Below are 11,404 nucleotides of genomic sequence, written 5' to 3'. Positions count from 1 at the left end.
TGTATTTGTTCGTTATCACAACAAAAATATCAATCATGATAAATAAAATTATTTTTTTTTTTTTGAATAAATTAACAATGATATTTTTGATCTTTTTAAATTTTGTATATGCAAAAGCAAGCATTTATTTGAGTTTATTAAATTAAAAAGTAAATGCTCATATTATTTTTTTTAGTAATTATTGTCTTTTTGAGATATACACATTTTGAAATATAATGCTTATTTCCCGTTGTTGATTTGATTGATATAAAAAGTTTTTGCGAAAACATTATTTTTGAACTTTTTTCATCAATGAAGAAATGTTTATCCATTTGCTCGTATCAATTGTTGAATTGTCTCTATTCTTTTTTTCCTTTCACTCTCACTTTTTTGTGAATCAAGAACATGTGTTATTAACATGAACAAACAATTTGAATTTATTATTCAAATGGGACAAATTATTTGACTTCATGCATTTTCATTGAAAAATTATGTATCTTTGATGAACTTTTTATGATCAAAAAATTAGAAAAAAATCGGTTTATTTTAAGAAATACGTGTGAGGCCACGAAACATAAAGTTAAAACATCAATGATGTTTGTTGACAGATATGAAAATCAAATTTATTTAGAAATCTGATAAACTTTTATAATGCAATAAGCGAAACAATTTTACATGTTCTGTGCATAAAAAGCTTGAAAGTTCATATTTTTCCCCTAATATTTATGGAATGTTATTCAAAAAGAAATAAAACAATCCCTTTGCTTTTTTCAAACAGAAAATTGTTGAATCGTTTGACACAGAAATAGTCTTTTATTGGCAAAAAATTACAAAAACACAAAAGAAAATAACACACAAAAATAATTTTTGATTACAAAAATGATAGCCTATATATTTATTTGTTATAATTCTTTCTTATAAAAAAATATTTTTAAAATTGGAAAAGTGAACATTTTTAATCTTCAGCAGAAAGTCTTCTATTTTGCATAAATATAAAAATTCTGAAGGAAAAAATAAAATGTCTCAAATCATCGTCGAAAAAAAAGAGGGGAAAAAAGTTTTATAAAAACCGATGAAATCAAGTAATTATCAAATAAAATCACTTCTGTTTGTGGTATTTCATTTGAAATCAACATCTAACACCAAAAATTATTCAAAGTTGGAAAACTTTCATTCAAAGTCGAAAGTTTTCATTCGAAGTCGATAAAGTTTCAAACGAAATCGAAAAACTTTCAACCGAAATAGAAACCTTGACAAAAAAATGAACGATTTATATAGAGAATTCAATTGAAGTAGATCTATGTTCTTTTGTTTTTGTGATTATTATTAGCAATGCTTGTGCTATTGTTTTCTGCATATTTTGAAAATTTCGAATCAAAATAAACTCAAAAATAAACTCTTAACGAAACATTAAACATTTGTTTCCTTCAATTAGAAATGAGTTGTCAATGATGAAAAAACACGAAATAAGAGAGCAAATACTGTATTCTTCATTCCACATAAAATAAGAAAAAAAATTTCTATGGAATATTTACTGTGAAGAAGAGTGCTTTCAACTGAAAAGAGATAAAAATATGTCCGAATAACTCTCATATTTTTAAAATTTGCAAATGGTCAAAAGAAAGTGAAGAAAAATATCGTAAAAATGATGAAAAATCGTCAAAATTACATATATCATTTATCTTTCAACAATCACAATGTTTTTTGACATTTATTGAATTTTGTCAACTCTTTGAAATTTTGAAAAATGTCGAACTTTCGACTTTTCTTGAAAATTTTTCGATTTCGTTTGAAACTTTTTCGACTTTGGTTGAAAGTTTTTCGATTTTGAATAATTTTTGGTGTATAAAGTTAAACAAAATCACATTTTTTCTTAATTCCACAATAATATTGAAATGAAATTAACAGGTAACTTCTACCAATAATGCTATCAAAAACAAGAAATTAGATATATTTTTTGATTTAACTTTACAGAATGATATTTTCACCCCATAATAACATAAGAATTCCTGCACTTTTTCTTTTTCATTTTTCCGGAGTTTAATGAATATATTGAGGATTGTTTCACGATGAAACTTGCACAAACATTTATTTATTTTTCATTTTTAGAAGGATGAAGAGTGAATTATCGGTTTGTTCCAGTTATTTTTATAAACAGAAAATTACTCATTTTGAAGGCAGATAAAGCACAAATGCTTTTATTCACTTTCCTTCCTGCTTAATTATTTGTGCTTTTGCAGAAACTCCACTTTTATTGCAAAACATTATGATATGAATGATTGAATGGAATTCTTTTCAAAAAGTGATTCATTCAAAGCCATTCCAAGTTATTCCTGAGCAAAATAATCATATTTTGAGTTACCGTTTGCTTTTATTTTCGTTTCTTTTTGACTAATTTCATTTGCCTCAGAAATGCTGCATTTAGCCCGAAAATGCAAAAAAAATGATTGCTTTGTCAGACTCGAATCTGAAGAGAAAACAGACCAAGAACAAAAACAACGGAAATGCAGAATGAATTTGAGGTTTGACGTTTTCTTTTATGAAAATTATTTTAGATTTATATTTTATGCATTTTTATTAAATCATCAAAAAAATGGATTATTTTGATCATTAATCACAGAGACATTCAAATCCTTCTCCGATTGCATAAAGATGTAAATAACATAACAGTTCTATAGCGGAAATGTGAATATAGAAAACTTATTTTTGGAAAAGAGCAGTAATCACGATTGGCAATTACCAAATCTCCTCTTATTCATCAAAAAACAATAGTGAATGTTCATTAAAGGCAAGAAAAGGCTGAATTGAGAAATTTTTGAAGGAGTAAGAAAATATCTGAAAGAGGAAGAATTTCATTGGATTGCTGATCGAGAATGATCTGAAGCTCGAAAGATTTAAAAACAAACTGGAAAGAGGAAAAACAAAGAAAATGAAAATTCTGTAGAAAATATTGAATGCATCAAAGAAGAAGAAGACCTGAAAAACAGTTGATCAGAAATAGAAGAGAGCAAAACGAGGGTCAAAAGATGTAGAAAATGAAGAAAAATCAGAAAAGAGAAAGAACAGAGGATATTGAATCAAAAATCAATTTCTCTTTTGAAAAAAAGAAAAAAGAAATTCCATGGAAAGACGTGCCAGAAAAGGAGGATTTGGAGATACGATGAAAAGTTGAAGCAATTTTTACTGAATGAAGCAAAAGCAATAATGTGCAGCTTTGGAGCATACAGAATTATTTCTTGGTATTTTTATTTTTATTTCTTTTTATTTTTTGATATTTTTATATCTTTATATGTATTTTCAGGAAAATTTGAAATTAGGTGAAGAAAGCATTGATATTCGAGATGAAAGCCAATATTTTGATGAAGATGCCCGGAGATGCAAAAGGAGCTGAGTGGATGAGGCAGTTCATTCAAATAGGATTTGTTTGGAGATACAAGAATCTAAATAATTGAAGAAAAAAGAAAAATTCTATTGAAGAAGGCAGGTTCTTGGAATAAATATTAAAATCGAATGATTAAGAAAAATAAAATTAAAAGCAGTGAATTGGATTTAGAAAATGGAATCAATACATGAAATAATGTTTTTTGATTCTCCACAAGATAATGGGATATAACCAGAAATATGGGATCATGAACCCATTATTTACATTTAAGCAATGATTCCCTTCATTATACTTGTGTGTTTGTTGTCAGCCATTTGTGGCAAAGAAAGAAATGATAGATTGAGAAATGAACATGATCATTTCCATGTTCGTGGAATGGAGAAGAGTGGTATTTTGGGGAAGGGAAGCGTTGTTCAAATGTTCTGCGAAATGTATAACTCATCAGTCGAAATGAAGGGGATGTTGCTTGAAAAGCCAGAAGATTGTGTGATGATTGAAATAAAAGCAGGATCATTGCTGCAGGTTGAGGGGAGTGTGTTTGTGAGAAACGATGAGTGGAATGGGTATTATGTGAGGAATGGAGGGGCATGCTGTCTGATAAACACGACTTTGGGTGTTGGGAATGGTCAGAAATGTGGGATGATGGGGAGTGTGGTGAAGATGGAAGGGGGTGACTTGTCTTCGTTGTTTGTGAGAAACAGTGAGTTTGAGGATGCTGTGTTTTGTGGGAGTGGAGGAAGTTTTCTGAGAGACGGTTCAGGAAGTTTTGAAGGAATCCAAAACTGCAAATTTGCGAATATCTCAAAGAAATATTGTGAAATAGAGACAGTACAAACTGGAAAAGAGAGGATGATGAAGATGAGCAAAATGGAGGATTGTGATGTTAAACGATCGATGAATGTGCTTGAGAGAGGAATTGTGAGTGGAACAGAAGGATCTGGTTCATTCACCTGCAACAATTGCACATTTATTCAGAATGAAAGAATGGATCGGAAAGTGAGAAATACAGACAGACAGTCAACAACTCAAACACAGACATACAAGAATGCTGAATGGATTGAATGCTCTGCTGCATGCGGTGGAGCACTTTATGTGCATGATAATTCGAGTGCAACGCTGACAGTGGAGAATTCTTCATTTGTGAAATGCAATGCGACATCAACCAGAGGAGGGGGGATATTTGCAGAGAGTATTGCAGAATGCACAGTGAAACATTCCACATTTGCTGAGTGTTATTGTGTCTCTTCAAGTGATTGTGGAGGGGCTGGTGTTGAAATTTCCACAATAACAATTCAATTATATATTGATGATTGCTTGTTCAAAGATGGATGGTCAGGAAATGACGCTGGAGGACTGGGTATTTGGAGTTCAAAAACAAACAAAACAAAAGATTGTGTATTAAATTGTTTGTTTCAAAATTGCAGTGCAAACAAGTTCAAACATTCAGATGGTGGAGGATTTATTCATTGGCATACGGTTGATAAAGTTGTTGCACACAACTGTTTATTTCAAGGATGCCATTCAGATTTTCGGGGAGGTGCATTAAGTGTAATGACAAATGGTTTTAATGGAAATCTTTTGTGGTTTTGTTTTTTCCACAGTAACACTGCTTCATATGGAAATGACATTAATTTTGAGGACAATAGCACAGACCCCCAAGTTGCTTTCTGTTATTCGACAAGAACAGAAGGGGTAAGATATTATGCAGATGGGGATAAAAGCGAATGGCTTCCAAATGAAGGAGGAAGAAGCAGATTTGTTGCTTCGAGGGAGAATCAGACAAATTCAAAAGACACATTCAGTTGCGGGTTGAATGAAAGTTGTGCATGCTCGACAGTCAGTCATTGCCTGTCTCAAATGATTGTGGGGTTTGTGGAGGAAATCAAGGTGTTGAGTGGAACAATTGTGGAAGGAAAGGGAGTTGACATTGGAGAGAAAACAATCTTTGTGAATGGAGCTTCTTCATCTGGCTCATCCATTGAAACGAAATTTGAGGGAAATGGATTGAGTCTGTTTTGTGTTGGAACAGGGGAATTGGCTGTGAATGATCTGTCAGTTGTTCACAATACATCGTTTGAAAACAACAGGCAATGCAGACTGTTTGAGGTTGAGGGAAATGGGTTGATGGATGTGAAGCGAATGAACATTTCGATGGATTCAGCTCATTCAGAGGAAAGGAGCATTCAGAACTCACTTGTGAAACTGGAGGGGGGAGAGTTGAAGATGCAAGATGTGAGATGGGAACAAACATTCAGCACCACGAGTGTGATATCACTTTCTCAAGAATCATCTGTGACATTGTCTCTGGATAAATGTGTGTTCAGCAACATTGTGAGAACAACAGCAGGATCATCTCTGATAAGTGCTAGTGAAGGGTCATATTCGATAACTCTTGATGGATGCACTGTTGATGGTTGTGGGAATGAAGACTGTGAGTTTGGAGGGGGAATGATGGTTGAAGTGGGAAGTGGGAGTTCATTGAATGTGAAAGGAGGCATTGTGAAGAACTGTTATGCCTCAGCCACACAAGGGAGAGGAGGAGGGATTGGGCTGAAAGTGAAAGATACAAATACAGACTTTCTGATTTCATCAGGATTTGAAGGAAATCGAGCAAAATTGGGGAGCGATATTTTTGTTGATTCGATCGATCTGGAATCAACTGCAACAAGTGGGAAGATCACTTCATTGACAGCTTCATTGGAAACGAAGAGCAAGATGCAGGGATATGAAAATGGGGATGAATCGTTCCCAATTCCACTGTGTGTCTATTTGTGGAACAACTTTTCAGCACCAGCGTTTGTTGGGGGAGGATCATTGAGCCATGATTTCTCGAAGTGTGGATTTGAAGAGTTTCCGTGTTCATCCATTTCGAAGGCAGTGTCGCTCCATTTTGAAGGGAAGAAAAAGGATGTTGCTCTTCTTGAGCCATTTGTCTTTGGGGAGGAATTGGGGTTGGTTTCACATGAATGGAGCGTTGCATCCAAAGAGGATGAGATGAAGTGTGATGTTTGTGATCAGAAAGAGGGAGCTCAAAGTGGATTGATAAAAAACACAGTTTCTGTGTGTGTGACTGGCATTGTGTTTTCATTGAAGAAATCGCTGATGTTTCATGAAAGTGTGTTTGAGTGTCATTCAGGGAAGCTCACACTGAGCAAATGCGGGATGGAAGGAGGCACTGAGCCTATTTCGACAGCGTTTGTGAAGGCTGTTGGAGGGGCTGTGGATGTGAGTGAGTTCGGATCAGAGAATATGAAAATTGGAGATTCATCGATATTTGTTGTTGAGGGGAATGCTGAAAGTGTGCCTTCGATGAACATGACTCATAGTGATTTTTCCGAAATCACATTTGGTGATGGGAGTGTTGTTGAGTGCCACAAGGGGATTATTGAAGAGATGTCAGGATGCACATTTTCATCGATCACTGGTTCGAAGGGAAGTGGAGGATGCATCAGCATTGTGAACAATGAGGATGATGATAATATTGATGGAAGAGATTTCAAAGTTGAAATAGATGACTGCACATTTGAAGGGTGTGCTATTACCGGAGAGGAGGGAACTGAGATTGGAGGAGGTGCACTCTTTTGTGAGGCATCTTCGAAAACGAATCTGTTGATTAATATGTGTTCGTTTTATTGTTGCACAGCACCATATGAAGAGGGAAGTGTTGGATATGGAGGAGGAATAATGTTGAAGATAATAAACGAGGAAGAGGCAGGGTTTGTGATATCCTCACAAGTTTTTTCATCTGATAAACCAAACAATGCGAAATATGGGAAGGATCTGTTCATTTCATCTCCATCGCTTGGCAAGAGCATCAAGAACGAAACACTTCCATTTGTGAATGACAGATTGGAGATGCTGACAGAGGACTCTCTGATGGGATATGATGGAGAAAACAAGGAATGTGCAATCCCACTGATCTTTTTCTGGAAATCTGTTGGAACGAGTGTGTATATTGCAGAGGAAGGAAACAATGTTGTTGTGTGTGGCTTTCCAAATCTTCCGTGCCAATCTGTTGATTATGGGATGAATCGGATCGGCAGTTCAACAGTTGAGACGATGATGATTCATGGGGTTTGTGATGTTAGAGGTGTGATTGGGATGAATGGGATGAAAATGGAAGGAACAAATGGCAAATCAGACAAAATCCAATTTGTTCAAGCTTTTGAAGGAAATGGGGATGCTGTTGTTGAATGCAAAGGGGTTGTTCAGTTCAGTGAATTGGGGATTCTGATTCCAAGTTCCTTTGACAACGGAGAAAGCATCCTTATCCAAGCAGGATCAGAAGCAATCAAAACGAGTGTTGTCAGCTGTTCGATTCGCACAATTGGCAATGCTGAAAGTGAGGTGTCATTTGTTCTGATCAGTGCTTCGAAAGGAATTGTTTCTATTGAAAAGACAGAAATAGCTGGATTCTCAACGATGCATGAGATAATGAGCATATCAGCTGATTGTGTGACAACAATGAACAACGTGACATTTTCGGATATTTCATTGAGCGGGAAAAGTGCAATTGCGATGAGTGAAAATGTTATTCCTGGAAGGGAGAATGATAATGCAGAAGAAATTTGGAATATTCCATTTGAGCAATGCACATTTGTGAATGTGAAGCACAGTGCGTCAAACAACCCTTCATTGCTTTGTTGTGATATTACAAATGAAGTGAGATTGAAAATAGAGAATTCAACGATTGACAATTGTGGATCGACAAGTTCTCATGAAGGAGGAGGAGTGCTTTTCCTTCTCAATGAGAGGGGGAGATTGGAGATGAATCATACGAATGTGACAGAGTGTTTCTGCTCGAACATTGGGAGAGGCGGAGGACTGTTTTTGAAATCACAGAGTGTCTCACAGAAGGCATTGCCATTTGTGCTGTCGAACATCACATTCCGAAGGAATGTTGCATCGAAGGGGAGAGATGTGTTTGTGAAGTGCACAGACCTTGACTCGCAGATAAGTGAATCACAATTCCTGATAAATTTTTGGGAGCCGTTTGTGAGGGATCTGGCGATATGGGGGTGCACAGCAGACAATTATGGGGATGAAGAGGATCTGCTGAGGAGGGTGTTTGTGTTCAGGAGCGAATTCATATTTGTGTCATTGATTGTGGAGAACAGCAGCAACAGCAAGCAGTGTGGGGAGATGAAGAGCACATGTTCATCGCTGAATGTTGGGGTGAGCCACATCATCCCATCGGATTATTCGCAACTGTTTGTTTGGAATGAAACAGAATTGACTGGTTCGTGCTCAGCTGAGAAGGTGACGATCAAGTCGATGGAGGCGAGCAGGAATGGGGAGATAAAAGTGAGAGAGATTGAGCTTGGGAATGAGGGAACTGTGAGAACCTCGGAATCTGTTCGATTTGAGAAGGTGTCATTTGTTTTTGGTGGAATAGGGAATGTTGTCTGCTCGTGCTTGATGCACCAGCTGAATGGATCTCTCATTCTGGAATCTGTTTCATTCTTATCAGAGAGCAGAACAACAGAAAATACACAGACCATTTTTGACTTTTCTCTGATTGTTGTTGAAGAAGGGTTGTTTGAGGCAGAAAAGTGCATTGTTGGCCACTTGAAATTCTCAAAGACTGTATTCATGATATTGCATTCAGAAAGGGCAACATTTGAGGATGTAGGAATAGATGGTGTTCAGTGCAAAAGTTCGTTGATTGAATGTGGGAAAAGTGAGAAAGTGAGCATTTCGAGGTTTACAGCCACAAGCATTGATTTGGAAAAAAGGAGTCTGATCTCACTTGAAAACAGCCACTCATCACTCGTTTTGTCATTGGTGTTGTCTTCATTCACAAACATCAGCCGATCAACTTCTGGATCAAGCATTGTTTGCTCAAGTCAGCCGATGAGTGGATTTGAGATGTGCAACTGCTCTTTTCATGAGTGCACATCAGAGTCACCAAAGGGGAGCCAAGTGTCAATCACATCAACACAGGAGATATTGATGGAATCGTGTGTGTTTGAGGGGAATCTGGAAACAGGAACAGAAGGGAATGAGATTTCTGAGGAAGTGTGCAAATGGAATGGGTCAGTTGTTGACTTGTCGAAGAGTGAAGCAGTTGTGAGAGACACCACGATTTGCAACTCATCAAAGGGAGGGATGAGTGCGAGTGGAGGCACAATAATTATCAAAGATGGAAGATTTGAGAGCAACAATCCTTCGATTGAGAATTACCCATCATTGAGAAGAAATATCATTTGCTCAAATTCTGCCTCACTGACCATTTCGAGCTTGAAAGGAGGAGATGGAGTTTTACCAAATACATCACTTTGGATTCTGAATGGAGGATGCAATTTAGAAGGGATTGTATCTGAGAGGGTGTCTCCATTCTTCATTCCAGCGTTGGAGGGTATTGAAGCAAAGGGAGTGGGAGAAGAAGAGGAGATTGTGTTCAAAGGGAAGGAGCTGCTTCCATGCGACTTGTCATTCATGGTTGTGAAGCAAATGGGAGAAGAAAAGCAGATTGAGCAGCATGAGTTTGGTGAAAGTGGATGTGTGTCAGAGACAGAAGTTGAAGGGAGACTGCCAAAAGAGACGATAACGGATGCAGGAGTAGGGGTGGAGGTGAGTGTGTGCATTCTGTTTGGTGATGGAAATAATCCATCATCAACTGATTCTTTCATCCTGAAGAACAAGAGCGAATCAAAAACAAATGGAGAAGGAAAACTTGTTGAAGGAGGAAAAGAAGGGAAATCGTATTTGTTGTTGATTGTTATTATCATGGCATTTGTTCTTCTAATCATTCTAATTGTGTCGATAATATTCATTATTCGATGGAGGAAGCAAAAGAGAAGAACAGAAGAGTTGGAGATAATTGTGGAAGACACAGTGAAGAAGGATCCGAAGGCGTTTGAAATGGTGACGATGGAGATGTCACCTGAGGAGCAGTGGAGAAGAGCTGAAAGAGAGGCAGAGAAGAAGAATGAAGAGAGGATAAAGAAGAGAGTTTATGAAAAAAGCTTGGGACACTCAGAGTCATCGGAACATCTTCTTTCTGAGAGTGGCTCAACAGAATACATTCTTGGAAGAGATTCAGACAAGATTCCAGAATGGATGCTGGAGAAGGTTGAAGAAGAAGATATTCGAAAGAGATCACCATCCCCTTCCATTTCATCCATTTCATCCACTTCAACAACTGATTCAGACTCCACATTTGTTAGAGGGGAGGATTTGTGTCCAACCACCTCATCCATGTCAAACTTGGTGGATGCAATGGACTGTTCATCGCCTCATGAGAAGCTGATTGTGGATTTGAGGGATTCGCTGTTCATGCTGTTGCATGGAAGGAATGCGAAGAAGGAGATGGCAATTGGCTCGTTGAAAGAAAGAGAACAAACGGCAGCACAGGTGTTGTTCTGGGTGGCGAATGGGGCACTCCACTCGTTTGACGAGATGGAAAACCCTCTTCAATCATTGAATAATCTGAGTCCTCACGTTGTGTTGTTCTCAGAACACATGGTGATTTGTATTGTGATGCACTCTGACTTATTGTCAGATGATGATTCAGATTCATCCTCCATCTCATCATCAACAGTTGTGACATCTACCAGTGATAATGGTGATGATGATGATGATGACTCCCTTCCTTCATCAGCATTTGAAGAGGATGAGGATGCCTTCAAAAAAGAGTGCCTGAGGTGGAAGGCTCCAGAGCTGCAGATGAACAAGAAGATGGGGGCGAGGAAGGAGTCTGTTGTGTTTTCGATTGGGATGATGGTGTGGGAGTGTGTGACGCTGGAGATCCCGTTTGGGGAGTATGAGGGAGTGGTGGCAGGGCAGAAGATAGTGAATGGGGAGCGGCCGAAGGTGGAGAAGATGGGAGGGAGCAGTCTTCGGGAGTTGGAGGAGAAGTGTGTGGTGCAGGGGTGGGATGAGCGGGTGACATTGGGGGATGTGAAGCGGGAGCTGTTCATGAAGATACCGATGGGGTCGATGTTTGTGACGGCATCAGACGCGTTGGACATTGGAGATGGATCGAGATGTGAAGAGGCAGACAGCGAAGACACAGATGGGAGCTTCAGTCGGATGGAATGA

The 11,404-nt window shown here is 37.6% G+C and overlaps 1 protein-coding gene across 1 annotated transcript; it reads left to right on the top strand.

Annotated features, from left to right (window-relative positions):
- Positions 1-3,634: 3,634 nt before the first annotated feature.
- Positions 3,635-11,404, top strand: MONOS_8857 (uncharacterized protein; the record flags this gene model as incomplete). Its single annotated transcript, XM_067879303.1, has 1 exon — positions 3,635-11,404. One exon carries the CDS (start codon positions 3,635-3,637, stop codon positions 11,402-11,404), a length of 7,770 nt encoding a protein of 2,589 aa, XP_067724912.1.

The sequence above is a fragment of the Monocercomonoides exilis genome (genome assembly GCF_001643675.1).
Source record: "Monocercomonoides exilis strain PA203 chromosome Unknown scaffold31-1199392, whole genome shotgun sequence".
In the NCBI taxonomy this organism is placed as follows: domain Eukaryota; phylum Preaxostyla; order Oxymonadida; family Polymastigidae; genus Monocercomonoides; species Monocercomonoides exilis.
The sequence above is the reverse complement of the archived record's forward strand: the minus strand, read 5'-3'. Positions and strand labels throughout refer to the sequence as shown.